Source organism: Trachurus trachurus, assembly GCF_905171665.1.
Source record: "Trachurus trachurus genome assembly, chromosome: 18".
Lineage (NCBI taxonomy): Eukaryota > Metazoa > Chordata > Actinopteri > Carangiformes > Carangidae > Trachurus > Trachurus trachurus.
The window spans coordinates 18,987,120-19,005,312 of record NC_139909.1 but is presented as its reverse complement, the minus strand read 5'-3'; the positions used below and the strand labels follow the sequence as shown (position 1 = coordinate 19,005,312).

The 18,193-nt window shown below is 43.9% G+C and overlaps 2 protein-coding genes across 3 annotated transcripts; both read left to right on the top strand.

The window, feature by feature from the left end:
- Window positions 1-2,224: 2,224 nt before the first annotated feature.
- On the top strand, window positions 2,225-7,493 carry bcl6b (BCL6B transcription repressor). 2 transcript variants are annotated; one of them, XM_083992976.1, is made up of 12 exons: window positions 2,225-2,534; window positions 2,755-2,832; window positions 2,927-3,135; window positions 3,468-3,716; window positions 3,845-3,961; window positions 4,128-4,320; window positions 4,913-5,112; window positions 5,222-5,328; window positions 5,428-5,571; window positions 5,669-5,799; window positions 6,299-6,436; window positions 6,542-7,493. In XM_083992976.1, the coding sequence occupies exons 3-12, from the start codon at window positions 2,936-2,938 to the stop codon at window positions 6,680-6,682; spliced, it is 1,620 nt and encodes a 539-aa protein (XP_083849102.1). In that variant the 5' UTR covers window positions 2,225-2,534; window positions 2,755-2,832; window positions 2,927-2,935; the 3' UTR covers window positions 6,683-7,493. The 2 variants fall into 2 exon arrangements, with proteins under 2 accessions (XP_083849102.1, XP_083849101.1); XM_083992975.1 differs by having other exon boundaries at window positions 2,227-2,534; window positions 3,842-3,961.
- A 1,426-nt stretch (window positions 7,494-8,919) lies between these two features.
- Window positions 8,920-18,117, top strand: slc16a13 (solute carrier family 16 member 13). Its single transcript, XM_083992977.1, has 7 exons — window positions 8,920-9,137; window positions 10,012-10,065; window positions 12,258-12,491; window positions 13,278-13,421; window positions 13,525-13,781; window positions 14,475-15,006; window positions 16,682-18,117. The coding sequence occupies exons 3-7, from the start codon at window positions 12,260-12,262 to the stop codon at window positions 16,897-16,899; spliced, it is 1,383 nt and encodes a 460-aa protein (XP_083849103.1). The 5' UTR covers window positions 8,920-9,137; window positions 10,012-10,065; window positions 12,258-12,259; the 3' UTR covers window positions 16,900-18,117.
- Window positions 18,118-18,193: the final 76 nt, after the last annotated feature.

Sequence of the window (18,193 nt, the reverse complement as noted above, 5' to 3'; positions counted from 1 at the left end):
ACAGTGTCTTAATTCATAGAAATAACCTTATGGATAATCTTAAACATAGCAAGAGGTAGGAATAAATTACACAAGGCAAAATTCTCAACACGAAACCAAATCTAACCATAAAACTAAATTGATAAATGGATAATGCTCACATAGGTAACTTTTTTATTTTTTTTGGATGTCACAAATAGGGCCAGTGGGTCACTGATGGGCACTGACAGACGGGCTAAGAAGCAGGAAGTCACTATGAGCATTGCCCAGCGCTGCCAGTGGGATAGACTCGATGGTTTCCGCCTATTGCTGAACCTGTTTAGTAATGTTCTCACTTTTCCTCAACCGCCCCCCTCATCCGTTCTTCTCACAATGCCTGGAAGTAGCCGAGACCCACATCTACCCCTCTGTTTTCTTAATTGTTGTTTTCCTTTATGGTTTTTCCTTTTTTTTTTCTTTTAACAAAGCACACAATTGATCCAAGCCTCCATCCAAACAAATAAAAGCACAAGGACATGCACACGAGCCTCTACACCCCCTGCAAACACTTCACTTCCGATTCACATTTTCAAAGGATTTATATCAAAATATGCTCATGTTTGATTATTATTTCATGTGGGGCTCGGTAAATTTTCAAAAAGCTTACTGTCTATAAAAATGTTTTGCTTTTCTTTTCTTCTTTTTTTCTTTTTTTACAAATTATAGCGACCTGCAGGCAGATACATCTGTCATGGAGGTTATGTAATCCCCTGTGGCTGTTTGTTTGTTTGTCTACACAACAAAGTACTGAACCAATTTTCTCTAAACAAGTTGGAGCGATGGGGAACGAAAAAAAAAATCAATTACATCTGGATAATTTACTATGAATTGATTTTTTTTCTTCTATAGTCTAGTGTATGGTGTTTGGCAGAGGTTTGTGCTGTCTGAGTGTATTTTCTAGGTGCTATAATGTTAATATTCATGACTATTGACGTCTCTCCTAGTTCACTCTTGGCAAACTGTTCTCTACAATACACTTCAGCCATGGAAAACAAAATATAAATGAGTATAGATAGTAAGTTACCGCTGCATGCATTGCAGAAAGGAGAAGCTCAGATTGAATCAAAGAATTCCACATTAATCTTTTTACAGTGTAAATTGATGCACTACGTTATGTTATTGCTGCATTATCTCAGTTTTACTCAAATGCCTGTGCTGTTTGATCTGCTTTTTTTGTGCTTATCTACTCTGAGTCAGCCTTGAAGGTTCCTCTCCTCCTTCGTCTTCAAGGTTATCTCCTGTGAAATACTTTGATGTGAAGGAAACACAGTTCATAGTTCACATTTGCAGCATCTCAATTAACTGTCCCGTTCGCCTGTTCGTCTGTGAACCCAAGGCTGCGCTCCGGATGAGGTAACTTTCCGTTTGTTTTTTAGTCATTCGTGACCCGAGTCCTCGCTGCTGCCACCACCACCACCACCACCACCACCACCCCCCATCTCCATTTCTCCTCCCCTGTCTTTTGCTCGTTTTATTATTGACGGATGTCCTGCGCAGGCGTTTTCATCCATGTCTCTGAGCAGCTTCGCAGGATGCATTCAAAAGTGTGTGTGTGTGTGTGTGTGTGGAGAGGGAGAGAGGGGGGGTTGAAGGGCAGTTCCTGCACATCTGTCGGTTACATTTCTCTCAGCCAGGGCGGGGTAAAGGTTGTTTTTCAGCACCAGGAGAAGGTGTCTCCCATCTAGAACCATCGATTCTGTCCCGCTTCCTTCCTCTCCGTCCTCATAACACAACGCCTCTGCTCTCAGGCAGCAAGCCAGGAGCTTCCGGACGCTGTTGTGGAGCGCTCATTAATCCCCCGTTTACCTGAACCAGTCAACTCAGCACTGACACAGTTTGTCTTTGAATACCACCACTTCCTATAATATTTGAGTAATATCCTTGCAAATTAGGATGGGATGCTTGAGGGGATCATGCATAAACATTTGTAATAATAATTTAAATATTCCATTGATTAGACAGAGATTGCATTGGTGCAGCTTGTTTATGTTGGTTCTCCATCTTCCAGTTTCCTCTGTCCTGGTGAAGGGTAGGAAAGCGTTGGTGGGGGAAGCCTGATGTCCTCTGGCTTTACCCCTTGGATAGCCAGGCACGTAGTGCATCTCCCCAAGGGTCCTCATATATATTTTTCCACCGTGGCACACAAACACACTATGCTTTCCTGCCATTACTTCGCTCAGAGCTATGGGGGTTTAGAAAAACTAATAGCCCACTAAAAATACTTGGAGCCCGGAGCCCGGGCCGGGGCTTTTTTCCTGCGCTGCTTCCAGTGTTGCGCGTGGGCCAATTGAAGGAAGGAGGAAACGAGCAGCTCTGGTTGTATGGGGGTTTCCTGCGCGACATTATAAAGAGTTCCCTCCCTCCAGCCTCCACTCACACACGTTGGTCAGAGCCAGTGGAGGCTGCGGGACAGTGAAGCCCCTTTGCTCCACATCTTTGGTTTGTAGATTGACCACTAAGCCGAAAGGGGTTGACATCAGCGTGGTGCACGTTAGTTCTCGTCCCTGCTGGTCGGGGTGAGTTGGAAAATGATTTTCAGATTTTTTTTTTTTTTTTAAATCTCTGCTGCTTGCCTGCCTTTGAATGATGAGGTGTCATATTTTTAAATTCAAACTTACATTTTTGCTTAAGAATTGTTGAGTTTTTAATTCCCTGGATATCTGCATTAAAAAGTATTACAGCTTATATACTTATAATTGGATTTAATGGAAGTTTCTTGTGTTTTTCCTCATGCAGGTACGAGTAGGGAGCTGGTCTCACCTAACAGATGTGTCTGGGACACTCCAGTCTATTTATTCTATTACTTACATACAGGTGGGTTATTATTCTGGATCTTTACATACAAGGATTTCAATTTTTACAGTTAAAACAGATGCATTTTAATTCATTTCTCTCCTTCAAACACCAGATAAGCGTGATGGAGGTATTGGGAGGATTCAGGGTGGACAGGGAGCAGGAGCTGAGGGCTGAGGGATACGTGAAAGAGTTCACCCGCCACTCCAACGACGTGCTGCTCAACCTGAACGAGCTCCGGCACCGCAACATCCTGACCGACACCACCCTGGTGGTCGGCAACGTGCACCTACGGGCGCACTGTGCCGTGCTCGTGGCCTGCAGGTCAGTTGCTTTTTTTTTGGCCCATGCAGGAGGGTGGTTCTTTCTCCGACTTACTAGTGTAGTTTTCAATGGAGTATTTCCCTGAAATGAGCTGTGTTTCCTTTTCTTTTCCTTTGATGACAGTTTGGTATGTTCTGGTTTTTCCTGCTGACTCATAGCCGTTGTTTTGTTGTCTCTTTTTAAGTTTGTACTGTCTCCGTCGCCTTTCCTGCTTTCCACTCCATCATCATTTGTCATCTTCTTCCCATCTCTTTCCTTCCTTTTGTTTCACCCTGCTCCTTAAAAACTCAGATCATCTTACCTTATTCCTGTCTCCCTCTCTCTCCTCTCAGTGGGTTCTTCTACTCGCTGTACTCCCGCCGTGTGCTGCTCCAGGGGCGTGGCGGCAGCGGCGAGCAGCTCATGACCGTGTCTCTCCCCAACACCTTGGACCCGTCCAGCGTCTCCCTGCTGCTCGACTTCATGTACACCTCCCGTCTGCCTCTGACGGCGAGCATCGTCCCAGGGGTGCTCGCCGCCGCGGCCTACCTGCAGATGGACCATGTGGCTGATACCTGCCAGGATTTCATGCACCTGCACTGGTGAGGGGCTGGGAGAAGAAAAAGAAAATGCTGAGATATGAACTCATGAGTCATCTGGAGTTATTTTTAACTTTAATCTTGGGTGTGTTTGATTTGGGTGGTTAACAAGTTCTTTGTTTTTCCAGCAGGGAGAACATGAGTGCCAGACACCCACAGTTGGAGCTGGACTCCGGTGTGTCTGTAGCCTCTGTCGCCCCTAAAGGAGGGGACCTGCCTCACCCAGGGCAACCGGCCGGGGCAACAAGGTGATCTAACAACTCATATATTCAAGTGTTGATCTTGGCAACTGGAGTATATTAACGTGCGTGAGGGCATGTTTACAGATTGCCACGAGCGTGTCTGTGTTTGTGTGCCTTTTGTCTGTTGACGGGTTTTAGCTCATTACAGCACTTCCTCTGTTTCTCCCTGCAGGGTCCCTGCGGAGGGTGGGGGCTCTCTCAAGCGAGGGGCTTTCCCGTCCAGCCAGCCCAGGTCAAAGGAGCTAAAAGGGGAGCCGGGGTCGCCCGTTGCCGGCCCCCCGACCCCATCTCCAGACAGCCCCTCCCGCTCCAGCTGCCAACCGAACTCTCCAGCCGAGTCCAACACCTGCAACAAAAACCTTGTGGTGAGTTTTTGGAAAAACAAGTGAGGTGCCATTGAGTGCACAAGGAGGTCGTAAGAATGCAATTGTTTTTTGTACTAGTTTATTTTTTCTTTCAGGGACCATGTACAAAATACATTAGTGAAGAGATGCTCTGTACCACTTTGTACTGGATTTAGCCAAAAGCTACTTTCCATTCACAGTCCCAGGTTTAAAGGGGACATATTATGAAAATATCACTTTTTGAAGGCTCTTAAACATATATTTGGGTGTTTGGCTTCCCTTCTGGCCCCCCAAAATGTGAGAATTGGCAAGAAGAAATCTGTAATTTGCAGGCTCCCTACGTTGAAATCCATGTGGTTTTACGAGCTGTTCCCTCAGTTGTCTCACAATGATGTCATTAGTTTTCGAATTTGCATAATACTACCCCTACCTGAACAGGGCTGTTTTGAGAGAATGAAAAGAGCTGTGGTGTTTGATCGTTGAGGTTTTTTGACCAAAGTACGTCATCGACATGTCTTAAAGACACCTGGGAACCATTTTAATTTCTGAAAAAGGGGCATGATATGTCTCCTTTAAACTCCACTAATATAATGTGTCTGGTTTATTTCTCCAGAGTGAAACCAAAGCCACACCAGACCCCAAGGCCTGCAACTGGAAGAAATACAAGTACATCGTCCTCAACCCTCTCTGCGCCGCAGTGAAGGAAGAGGAGATGGAGGAACCCCAAACGTCGCCCATCAACGACAGGATGGGTCTGACACCCAAAGCCCCAGCAGAGGCGTGGTCTGGAGAAGTGCCTGGTCAGATTGATAGGTAGGGGGGGCCGGTCTGAGCCGGAATAATGTGAACTAAGAGCTGAGAAAGCAGAAATTAAAAACACGTGTGCTTGCAGATCCAAATTCATGAACCTCTCTCCCATCAGACAGGGGCAGGCCTCCTGCTACGAGGGTTCTGGCCGAGCCCCTCCCCTCGGGCCACCCCCCTCTGTGGATCCCCTAACAGTGCCCCCCACTCACAAGGAGGGAACAGGTATGAAGCAAAAACAAAAAAAATCCATTTTGAGTACAAAATAGCCGCTGCACTGTTGTTTTAGAGATCTTGATGTGTGTATTTTGTGCTCCTTTCCAGTTTCACCCTGCACCATTTTCCCAAAACTGGACCCTACTGATCCAGAAGCTGCCCATCACAACCAACACGCAATCAAGCGCGAGAGCTACTACGTGCCTTACTGTTACTCTGGCAACATTCAAGGAACCAAGACCACCTCCTCAGGTGAGGCTTTTTAAAAAATCCTGTTTTCTCTTTTGATCTTTTTTGTTTTTCTGCAAATGAAAAGCCGATATCTAACGGTGACCTTTCGCTCTGGCAGGTGAGAAACCGTACCGCTGCAACGTGTGCGGTGCCCAGTTCAACCGGCCGGCCAACCTGAAGACTCACTCCCGCATCCATTCGGGGGAGAAACCGTACCGCTGTGACACCTGCGGCGCACGATTTGTTCAGGTGAGGGCACTCCTCAATAGAACAGGTCAGGTTATCTATTTGTCTCATAGCTGCTGCAGCAAGAATACCTGACTGGTTTCTGGTTCTAAACAAGTACTAATACTAGTGTAAAAACAAGAAGATACTATTTAAAATTGACCTTTAAAGGGATAGTTCAACATTTTGGCAAATTGGTCCATTGCCCATTAGGAGTACGTTCGTTACCTTTCATTGTCAGTGCAAGCTATTTTTAGAACGGTGGAGCAGAGCCGCGAGCTCCTCAGAGCTATGCTACGGAGGCTAATGGGATTTCTTGGTTTCCCTCATCAAACTCATCAAATACACAATCCAACAACTCCAAAACACTCTGGTGGAGAAGTTGTGACCTGCACATTCACCACGCTATGAGATAATAAAGGAGATGGAGTTTCGAGGCAAATGTGGAGACTGCTTGCCGAAAACTGCTTTACTAGTCCAACTTCTCATCATATCTGTGTGGTTTGTTTTTTGTCTGCTGCAGGTCGCCCACCTCAGGGCTCACGTCCTGATCCACACAGGTGAGAAGCCGTACCCCTGCCACACCTGCGGCACCCGCTTCCGCCACCTGCAGACCCTGAAGAGCCATCTGCGCATCCACACCGGAGAGAAGCCTTATTCTGTGAGTCAGACCGACCGACCAACCAGAGCACATCAGTTGTAACTTCTTCCCTGTCGTGACCTTGTTCTCTAAAGTAACCCCGCTGATCTCTTCCTTGTTCCGCAGTGCGAGAAGTGCGACCTCCACTTCCGCCACAAGAGCCAGCTGCGCCTTCACCTGCGCCAGAAACACGGGGCGGTCACCAACACCAAGATCCGCTACAAGGTCCTGACGGAGCCTTATCAGCCCATCCTGCAGGCCTGCTGAAGACCGAGCAGTCAAGACAAACAAGAGCTACATCTGTTAGAAAATGTGAAATCTGGTGAATGAATTGTCTGCTTTTTGAATATGAGGTGGTAGTTTATACATTTGATTGCACTGGTTAGATGAGACCAAAGTTTATTACAAATCACAACTAAGATTTAGCATCGACATGTCGTTGGATGAGGTTTGGAGTTTGGAGTTAAAATAACAAACTGAGCATTGTTAATGTTGACAATATGAAATATGAAATCCTGGTTTTCTGAGATGAAAATGATGATAGTTAAAGTGTTTTTGAAGGTTTTGTGAAGGGACGGAAAGAAGGGGGCGAGATACGGAAAGAAAGGATTTGTACTCGAGGATGTGTGCACACTGAGGTTTGAAGAAATGAGAGGATGTGAACAGTTTTAAAGAAAGATAAAGCAAGTTTTTATGTAGGAGGTGGAGGGGGAGGTGGATTATGGAGTTTTTTTTGGAGTAAATTAAAAGTGAACATGGGGTTTGGAGTATGGAGAAGCACTTAGATCAGTGTTGAGATACTGAAGTTTTTCTACTTAAATGCATATTTAACTCCTTGAGGCCTGGGGCCTGTGTGTTCTGCAGTGATATCTGCATTTATGGTCCAAGCAGGCAAAGGACTTAGTTGTCTTGTAGTGAAGATTAAATATAAAAATTAAAATATATGTAGAAGAAAAAATGACAACTGTAAGAAATTGGATAATTAATGATAATGTTAAATTTGTATGTGTATGAGTTCATTTGCTGGACAAAGGTGGTTTTCTACAAGTTAAATTAAATCATTTTTATATCAATTGGACTTTTTGGTGTCTTGGTGTCTTTGGTGTCTTGTTCATTTATCACACGATGACCTATATAATATTGTAACAGTGGAAAAACAAGAGAATATCCAGAGACAGGGCTGAAAAAGGTCACAAATCTGTGACCAGACTGCATGTGTTTTCAAGCTCTCTCTCTCCTGCAGCACTTCCCTGCTTCAGCCTTTCTCCTCCCTGAACTTCCTTCCTCTCATTAACGCGCTCTTTCATTCCCATGATTCACGTCTTCTGTCCCGCCGTTTCTCTACATCTTGTTTTTTTTTTCTTCTTGGTGCTGGTTGCGGAAAACAATGAGGCCGAGGGCACCTGTTTCCTCCAGGGTCCTAATACCAGGGTCTGCACACTATACCAGCCGACAACACGTGTGTGAGCCCGCTGGTGCTTCCTGAAGGTGCATTTGAGGGGCTTCAGACTCCCGGTGAACTCTCCCACCCTCTGTCATCCCGGCTTCCTGCTGCCTGATGAGTTGTGGCTATAGTGGGGCTTATTGTCCATGCTCGGCAGAGACAAACGTTGGAAATTTGACGGGACTTTCCAATCTTCATCCCCCCCTAAAGAAAAGGAGAAAGAAAGCAATGTAGCCTAATATGTACTTTTTTCCTTTCATTAATTTGAAGCCCATCACACCCTGTCAGACAGAAAAGTGGGAAATCAGGAAATGAATGTGACATGGGAAATGTCTACTTAACTTACTTCAACTTGAAGGGATTTTATCAAAATGTTTTGGAGAAGTATTTCTTTCCTCAGGGCACATGCAACAAGAATGAACCCTGGAGACCCTGAGGCATATTACAGTTCATTGTGTGTGTGTTTGTGTATGTGTGTGGAGGACAAACAATCCTCATGCAGGATCTTTGTCCCTGCAGCTGAGATCTTTAGAGCTTGTGTCTGCCTCCCTCTACTGTCAGTCTCCTGAACATCAAGATGTGTTTGTGTTTCATCTTCTTATCTCTTGTCTCCAGCCTCAGCACTGTTGGTCCCTTATTACACTGGATTAATTACTACAGACAGTCCTTAAAAATGCAATACATTTGCTGTATTAAGGACTTGTTTTGGCATGTAACAACGTAATAAAACATGAATAACATGACATTATCAATAAGAGGGTAGTAGTAATTGCTGACTAAGACATTTAGATGCAGGTAGCTACAGGTTTTTTTTTTTTTAAAGGGACTAAATAAATCCAACAAAGCTATTGGTATGGTAGGGAAACATATAGAAACCATGACATTATAGTTTTGGGATATGTGAAAAAACCGTTCATGATTGCCTTTTAGTGTGTGAGTGGTTATTACCAGGTAGCAACATGCAAAATGTGCGCGTCCCCGTGCAGCCCGTGTGCACGCCTCCTGCTACAGCTCTCCCCACAGGGGGCTGCTGAACTTGTGCTGCTCTTATTAGAGACCGGACCTCCTGCCTGTCGGTCGGTCGGTTGTTTACCGGAGTGGAGTCTGGAGACGGTGCCGGAGCCATGCGCTGCTGCCCCGGAGGAAGCAGCTGACACACCGAGCCGAGCCGAGGCGGGGAGGGACCGACACCGGCGGAGTGAGTGTCTGAGCCAGGCCGGTGCGAGGTGACGAGCGGCTGGCAGGACTCAGGACTCAGCAGCGTCGGTTCAACTTCAGGTAAAACAGGATTTTACCTTGGCAACAGCAGCCCGCGTTGCCTGTCAACCGGGTTTCACTGAGTCACGGTTACGAAGCAGTTAACTGTTCCCGGGGCAGCAGAGCAGAGAGACTGTTGCAAGATTTAAAAAATAATTTTAAATGAATGGGAAAAAAACAAAAAACGAACACTTATTGCCTAAACGTGTGTTTGTTTGAGGGCCGGTTTCTGTGTTGTTACAGGGCGTGTGGCAGTTAGAACGGTTAGAACCTCTTTAGAACCAGCCGACGTTATTTACGTTCCCTCAGCACCGCAGAGTCTCGCGATAGCGACACCTAGCGACGGGAGGTACCGGAAGCTGGTTTCAGGACTGTAGTTTTTAGTTTATTGATCATATGGAATAAACTCATACTGTGCATTTTAAGACACTGGGATTTGTGACTCATACCGTTCATAAATCTGATATTAACTGATACAGTAAATAAAATAAAATAAATATAGATTATAAAATGATCATAAAGGTCAGAGAACCAGAGGTGGTTTATTCATTTTTGCTACACTTTCTATTTCTATTTCTATTTCTCAGCATGATGGTGCATGCAGTTATGAATAAAATATCTCTTTTCTACGAGGTAGTTCTGATTTCAGATTTTTTTGTGTGTGTGTTTTGAGCTACATCATAAAATTTAATGAACTTGACTTCCCTACAGCTGTTGTGAAAATGAAAGAATTGTCGACTTCCTGTGGAAAAAGTGACTTCACCATCCCCAGTGTTGAGCTGATGGTTGTGGTTTTTCACATTAGTTCCACAGAAAACAAAACCGATATGTAGAGAGGACATCACATGGTCACAATGTGAAACTACTACTCTAAAATCTTTTGTCCCACACACAGATTGTGCTTCACTGGGGTCTGGTGTGAGGGAAGTTCCTGCATCTCCTGAAACAGGTGGGTTTTATAACAGCAGTACACACAGATACACACAAGGATGTACAAACAATGTGAAACACTGAAGCAGGCTTTTGAGTTACTGTTGCATTTGATAAAAAAAATTGTATTTTCCTGCTTTGTGAGCATCGGGTCTTTGAAGGTTGTGTGTGTTTGAGAGTGTGTTAGCTGCAAATTCCTGTCATTCCTGCAGCAGTGGGAATGGATCAGATCACAGTGCTGCATGTTGCTTTGGCTTATTTCTCAGCTCAGCAAATAATGAGAGTCAGTGTCTGAACCTCACATAGTTTTCTTGAAATAAAAAGTGAACTTAAAGTCCAGTATTTATAAGATTCTGTCTATTTTACACCTCGAGCAAAGCTGATTTTGTTTACAGCTCGTGTTATTGACGCCTTTTTGCAGCTTATGACTCACATCGGCAAAGAGGAGGCAGTTTCAGGAAACCATAGTTACAGGAACGGACTCTGGTAACAGCAGGTAGCAGAAGAGCGCGTTGGCAGCTGAAGATCAAAGTTGTGAACTTGCTTCAGGACTGTTTGCTTGTGTTTCCTGCTGCAGCTGCATGTCTACACAGCAACATGTGAGGATGCGTCATGTGACCAGCTTCTTACTGTCAGCAGCAAAAAAGTGCTTGAGGTGCTTGTTTTGTCTTTATGAAGAAAGTAGCCATAGTAGTGTATAGATGCTCACAGCGATTTTTTCCCCCCACTTTATTTATTGGTTTTAACAATTGAAAATGTAACTGCATATATACAGAAATGCAAGAACAAACTTTTTTTCCCCAGACCCCACCCCAGGGGACAAGCAGAAAAGAAAAGAGGAAGTGAATGGACATTGTATCATAGACAAGAACAATCAAAACAAACACACAAACAAAAAAAACAAAACATACGATGTGTGTGAGAGAACAAACATGTGGTTTTCAGTAATAATAAAATACAATATATAGATGACATATAGGACAAAACCTCATGTTTGTTCGAGCAGATAGCTTCAGGAGTTGTAGTATCTCTAACCTAATGTTTGTAGGAGGACGGGACAGCCTGTTTCCAGTTAATTAAAAGTATTCTTCTCGCTAAGAGGGTGACAAAAGAAATGCGATCAGAATGTGCCCTAGGGAGATGATCATCCTCACATTGAATACCAAATATGGCGTAGCCTACGTTCTTCTTTTTAAACATGCTAGAAACCTGAAGTTCAAGTACTTCAGTATCTATGCGGGTGAGTGGATATTTGTAATAACTTTCTCTTTCATGCGGGTGTCAAGACAGTTTCCTCCCAGGAGATTATTTAAGCAAAGTGTCGAGCCAACTAGAACCTGATGCGTGTGTCTTTTGATTATTTTAGATTGAGTTTTGGTGTCTTTAAAAGGAATTATATTTTCTCATTTATTCAGTTATCTCAATATATTTTAACCCTCTGAGATTCTGCTATAAATCCTAAATAAATTCATTATTATGTATTTGTCTGAGCTGTCAGGGAGCATTGTGGAGGTTTAGCTGGTGCTTACTGTAGTTCAAGGACTTTTTAGCCTCGGATGTTGATGGAAGTGAAAGTGCTGCTCCAGGTGACCAAATCTGAAACTTGTCAATGTAGGACAACATCAGTTCTTTGCACCTAACTAATTCCCAGTTGATAAGTGTGAGTGCAACAGACCTTGTAAATCATTCATAAGCCCTGGCCTGTGTCAAATGCTGTGTATGTGTGCCATATGAGTGTTTGCATAGGGTGCTGGATGTGGCCAGTAGTGGACAATATGTCCAAATCGTCTTATTATTACTGCATCAAAAGAAAAGACTAGTTATGAATGATAATAACTAGAAAACTGCACTGAAAAATCATCAGTATTGGAAAAGGAAAAAAAAAAAACAGAATAAAAAGTGAAAGTTGACTGAACAGATGTTATCTCTCAGTAGTGATCCATGACGAGCACCGATCAGAGTTCACCTCTCACCTATATCGCCTTCTCAAATGGAGGTCAACTTGTTAAGCAGCTCAGTCACACTTACACAGGCCAACCAGGGAATTTATTGGCCTGTGGGAGGTTAATGATTGTGGCTATTGACAAGCACAGGGCAGATCTGAGACTCATTCTGCTGCTGCTGCTGCTAAAGGTGATCCAACTCTCCGCCGTGCTTCCTTTTTTTGCCCTCCTCCACTCCGCCTGTGTTTTTACTTTATCTCCATCTCAGACATGACCAAACACAAGCCCAAAGCAGCAGAGAGCCGGCCCGATGCAGCCGAGGGCCCAGACGGGGGCTGGGGCTGGGTGCTGGTCGCGGCCCTTTTCGTCAGCACCAGCCTGGTGTTCGGCCTGATGCGCAGCCTGGGGATCTTCTTCGTGGAGTTTGTCCAGTACTTTGAGGAGAGCGCTCAGGCCATCTCCTGGATCTCTTCAACAGGCCTGGCAGCACAGCAGTTCTTCAGTGAGTACCAGTGGCGCTGTTTGTTATTATGAAGCAAATGGCTCAGTTTTCATTATTGATTTATGTATCAATTGTTCTTGTAATGAAACTAATCATAGAGGAAATAAATGAGATGAGAATGATGGCAGTGTATTTTGTTTAACTTGCTTGATGCTGATGTTAGGCTGATGTAAAACAAGTAAAAGTTTTAATCTCTCACTGCTTGAAGCAGTGAATGTTTGGCATTTGTTTGGAGAATTGCTGAAATTATTCATCAATTATTAAAAAATTCAGCTAATCATTTTAGTATTTTTTTTGTATTTTTCCTGTTACATCTAAGCTATTTACACAGGATGAGATTAATGAGAAGTTGAAAGAATTACCTGAATCTGAATCTTTATGTGAATTTTGCAAACAAAGCCAATAAGGTGCAGCTAGACTTAATTCAAAATCACAGAACTTTATTTAAATATTTTTACTTAATTAATCAGGGTCGTTTTTAGGGGAGTAGTATCAATATCGCTGACCTTCAGTAGAGCTGAAACAACCTAAATCAAATCAAATTAATGATGGAATAGGAGGATAGGACCTTCATATTTTGGACTCATTCGTGACAGTTCATGAAACAAAACAACATTCACACACACGCAAAATAATAAAAAGAAAAACTCTGTAGGAAGAACTCACAACAAGGAATAAGACAAAAAAAGGTTTTGACTCCCTGTAGTTTGCAGGTTTACTGTGCTTGTATGGTTTCATGGTAAAAGTCCTGACTGATGGAGACACCTGTGTGTGTTTGTGCTGCAGGTCCTCTGGGTGCAGCGCTGTGTAACGCCTACGACACCCGGCTGGTGGTGATGACCGGGGGCGTTCTCGCCGGACTCGGCCTCATCCTCGCCTCGCAGGCCACCGAGCTCGTCCACCTCTACCTCACTATGGGCGTCGTATCAGGTCGAGCACCTGTTGGTCCTACGATGATGCTTAATAACGACCTGGTTAATCTGCAGATCAACACCCTGACCTCTCATCTTTTTGTCTCCCCCCTCTCCTCCAGGTTTGGGCTGGGGGCTGGTCTTCACCCCCATGGTGGCCACCGTCATGGCTCACTTCACCCGGCGCCGCACCCTGGCGCTGGGACTGGCGTTCTCCAGCATCGGCATCTCCTCCTTCGCCTTTAACCCGCTCTTCCAGCTGCTGGTGGAGATGTACGCCTGGCGGGGGGCCCTGCTCATTCTGGGGGGGCTCAGCCTCAACATCGTGCCCTGTGGGGCTCTCGTCCGCCCAAAGCGACGCCCTAAAGCCCCCAAAAAGGTGCAGTCCTCACCTGTTACACCAGCTTTTAGAGCCAGATCTATTGATAGACAGGTGCGTCGCAATAAATTAGAATATCATGTAAAAGTCAGTTTCCAGTAGTTTATGTCAAATAACCCAAACCAAGTATTGAGTGCATATAGACAGACATATTTTTCAGAAGGCCAACATTTCCATTTCCATTTTTTTTTTCTTTTTTTAAAATCTTTTTTAATCTTTTACTGGGTGTGTCATGAGTGTGTGTGTACATGTACGTCTCAAACTGTCATATGTATTTTAGGTATATTTATTATCTATGGCAGCCTTTACCATGCACTCGAGTCCACAACAAATTTCCCCTGTGGGACAATGAAGTTTATTCTATTCTATTCTATTCTATTAAGATTTGCTTATTTAAATTGGTATTTTTTAAAATTCAACTTCTTTGAGATACTGAATTTTAGGTCTTCATTAAATATAATTTTTCATTTATTCGTTTATTTGAAATGGGACTCTGCATATTCAAAACATAATTTGATGTAAATATGAATATATATAATATATATATTTATTAGTTTCACTTTTTGAATTGCATTACTGACATAAATAAACGGTTCCATGATCATCTAATTTATTGAGATGCACCTGTATATAAAGATCTATATCTGTACTGATTTACTAATCAAGTCCTCTGCTCTCCTCCCTCTCCTCCAGGTGGATTCAAACAGCAGGTCGTCATGTGCTGATGTGCTGCGACGAGTCTCCTCCTACCTGGAGCTGCCGCTGCTCTTCGAGAGGCCTTACATCACCTACACCGCCGCCATCACTCTCCTCAACGTCGGCTACTTCGTTCCTTATTTCCACCTGGTGGCCCACAGCCGGCAGGTCGGCTTCTCAGAGTACCAAGCCGCTTTCGTCATGTCCGCCGCCGGAGCTACAGACATTTTAGGACGGATTGCATCGGGCTGGTTCTCTGACCTGGGACACTTCCGGCTGATCCACCTGCTGAGCCTGTGGACGACGCTGGCGGGCGTCTTCATCATGCTGCTGCCCGTCAGCTCCCTGTCCGGCTCTTACGCTGCGCTGATGGTGATCAGCCTCCTCTACGGATTCTGCTCCGGGGCTCTGACCTCGTTGGTTTTCGCCGTGGTGCCCATGATTGTGGGCGTGGAGCGGATGATGGGGGCCCTCGGGCTGCTGCAGCTCATCGAGAGCGGCGCAGGGCTGCTGGGAACGCCTCTGTCAGGTAGGAGCACACTGAGGGAACAGGTGTATTTGTGTTTGTGTGGAAAAAAACAAGTAAAAGCTGCAATTATAGTGCAGTGTGTTACATATAAACCATGTCTCCTAGTAGGTCACATTACCATGTTCATGTTATCTAAAGATACAAATCAGTACCTAAACACAAGTTAACCCACCGGAGCTAAAAGTAGTCAAACATTAATTTTTGGTCATCTGGCCCTGACCCCCTCACACACTGTCTGTTGCTCTGGGGTCAGCAGCTGCTCATTTGTGGAAAGTCAGTGATTCTCTGTCCCTACAAAATGAACTCCAAGTACCCAACAACTAGCTACAACAGAAAGTGTCAGTTCAACCAAATTGTAAAGAATATATTTCATTGGCAGCACAGAAGGACTGGAACCTTTCTGTCAGGAAACATATACACATTAGGTTGATTTGCAACTCCAAAGTGTCCTTGTCCTTATAATTATTATAAGTTTAATTTTTAGTTTTAACCCTTTGTGCTTGAAATTGTCCAGACATAAGAAAAACAACATGTTAATCAATGAGCTTTAGACAAGCTGAGGCTAGTCAGTGATTTTCTAACTAAGCTACAGTAGCTGTTTCCCATCTTTCTAGTCTATGCTAAGCTAAGCTAAGCTAACAGGCTGCAAGATGAAGTTTAATATGAAGTGTACACGTATTCAATAAAGCTATTTAGGTTATTTCCCACAATGCCAACTCCTTTAATGAGCACAAAACAACAACAACGACCCCACATATAACCAGTGTTTCTCTTAATTAGCATGGAGCTAACATTGTGCTTCAAGTTTTTCTTAGTTTCTATCCGTTTTCTCAGTAGCTTTCTGTTACCTTTTTATGGAAACCCGTTTCCACCAGTGAAAGAAAATAAATATCCTCAAGGTGAGTCATAATGAAAACAGAGATTGTGCATTGATCATAAACAACATTTTTGGTGCATCCACCTGTAAAATAGAAAAAACAAGAGCACTCGCAGCTCTGCAGGACTCAGTGTCAATTTATTGTAGTGACGTACGTTTCGAGCAATGTAGCTCTTCGTCAGACGGCTACATTGCTCTTGACACTGAGTCCTGCAGAGCTGCGAGTGCTCTTGTTTTTTCTATTTTGCTTATTGTTTGCACTCTGCACCTGCCCTCACTGGTGTGATGTGCGTGTCCACTCTGTTTTTGCTGCATCCACCTGTAACCATGGGGGTAAACAGAGATTTTTTGTTTTTTTCTGACACCAGAGCCTGTTCTTCCTCAAAATCCTTTCAATAGTGCGTTTGTGCATTACAATCACGTGTGAACTTACAAGCAAATCCAGTATGTTGTTAGTTGTAAAGCCACTCCTCTATGAATTCACAATCCATCTCTGTCAAATACCAAAGAGCTGCTAGACCTGTTGTGCTCTAGTATCTCATAATTTCTACTTATCTCATAATTTTGACTTTTTATCTCACATTAATGACTTTTTATCTCATAATTTCAACTTTTTATTGCATAATTATGACTTTGTATGTTATAATTATGACCCGCTTTGAGGAAATTTATTTTCTTTCCCTGGCGGAAACGGGCTTCCATACCTTCTTCACCATAAATACAGGTATTTCCCACACCTACCATGCCACGTCCTTCCAGCTTGTAATGAATTTCTTATTCCTCCCTATTTGCTCCAAGGGTTGCTTAAGGACGTCACAGGAAACTACGTCGCCTCCTTCATGGTAGCGGGCAGCTTCCCCATCCTGGGCACTTTGACCATGGCCACTCTGCCTCACTTCTTCTCCTGCTCGGATCCACCGGCGCCTCAAAGACGTTCCCATGACGACAAGGAGAAGAGTTGCCAACCGGAGCTGGAGCAGATCAATAGTTCACCTTGTAGTGAAGGAGCTCAGTGATCTGGCTGCCATCAGCTTCAACGAGACTGTGTTGAAGTGAGTTAAGGGCCCAAGAGCCTCGTCATCGACCTTCAGACGGGCGTCACCTACCTGAAGACACTCACAACAAACACACACACACACAGTTGCACAGTAAGTGGTTGTGTGTTTGCGTTATACCTCAGAGATTCAGACCCAAAGTGAAGCTCACTGTGAAAGCTCAGGCAGCAGAAAGGGGCCAATGAGTCGCTCGCTCTGTTACACAGCGTAACCTAAAGTTTCTGATGTCTGGGTCCTCAGCACCTGCTGCCCGAGAGAAAATCTGGGCATTGAAGGATTTTATTTACAATCTACAGATGTGTAGCTGCTTTACACACACACGGAGGATGGCAATGAGTTTGCACATTCAGCATGTTTGACGTACTTGACTTAAGAAACTGAGAAGGAACTGTTTTATGTTTTAAATCATAGGAAATGTGAATCTGACTTTTTTTGTGTTGACGCTATATATCTTTATATAAATGTTGCACTTACATGATTAGTATACAGCCTTCACAATCTGCCTAAAAGCACACATGGGAAGTGTGTGAAGAGCCCCGGGCAGATCAGTGTTTCACTGAGCCTCGCTGCTCTTTACACCACTGTGTAATCTGTAGCTGCTGCAGATTTATGGATTGAAGTAACCGCATCTCTTGATAATTAGCAGCATCACTCTGAGCCGCTCGCTGTTAACACTGATCTATTAGGAGCACGGCACTGACTCTGAAAAAAGAGCTACAGACCAGTTCTCAACCTCAGGAATTTCTCTTTCTTTTCATCAGCACGTTAAAACACAGGCCGCGAACACACGACTGTTATTTCTCACGTGTATTTTCCCAGTAGTGTATCTGCACTTTGTACTGTAGTAAACCATAAACCAGCACTGCCTTTGTAAAACCAGAGATGTTTGGCTTTGAGGGGACAGCTGAATGAACAGGAACATGACCCCGGTCACTGTGACCTGCTGGTTGCTGGTCAACTCCTTTCAGGGTCTTCACAATGAATAAAAAGCCATTTGACCAAATATGACTCTTGATCCTGTTGGTAGCTACTGAACACAAGAGCTGCAGTAACTGCTGAGAAGTGAAAAAACAGAAAATATTTTTACCCTCACGTCTTAAACGCATCACTCAAATCTGCTGTTGTATGTTTAAATGTGATGTTTTGTACTTTATTGATTAAAATAACAATATATTTTTGTTTAATGTGTCTTAATTTAGTGTTTTAGTCTGATTTTGATTATTTTCAGACAGGCAGGTCTGTGGCAAAATACAAC

What these genes read in the sequence shown, in the direction of transcription:
- slc16a13 (XM_083992977.1), top strand. Translation starts at nt 12,260, where the DNA reads ATGACCAAACACAAGCCCAAAGCAGCAGAGAGCCGGCCCGATGCAGCC. An exon ending in GGCAGCACAGCAGTTCTTCA is followed by an intron (nt 12,492 to 13,277) that starts GTGAGTACCAGT and finishes TTTGTGCTGCAG; the next exon opens with GTCCTCTGGGTGCAGCGCTG. An exon ending in GCCCTAAAGCCCCCAAAAAG is followed by an intron (nt 13,782 to 14,474) that starts GTGCAGTCCTCA and finishes CCTCTCCTCCAG; the next exon opens with GTGGATTCAAACAGCAGGTC.
- bcl6b (XM_083992975.1), top strand. Translation starts at nt 2,936, where the DNA reads ATGGAGGTATTGGGAGGATTCAGGGTGGACAGGGAGCAGGAGCTGAGG. An exon ending in CCTGCAACAAAAACCTTGTG is followed by an intron (nt 4,321 to 4,912) that starts GTGAGTTTTTGG and finishes TTATTTCTCCAG; the next exon opens with AGTGAAACCAAAGCCACACC. An exon ending in CACTCACAAGGAGGGAACAG is followed by an intron (nt 5,329 to 5,427) that starts GTATGAAGCAAA and finishes GCTCCTTTCCAG; the next exon opens with TTTCACCCTGCACCATTTTC.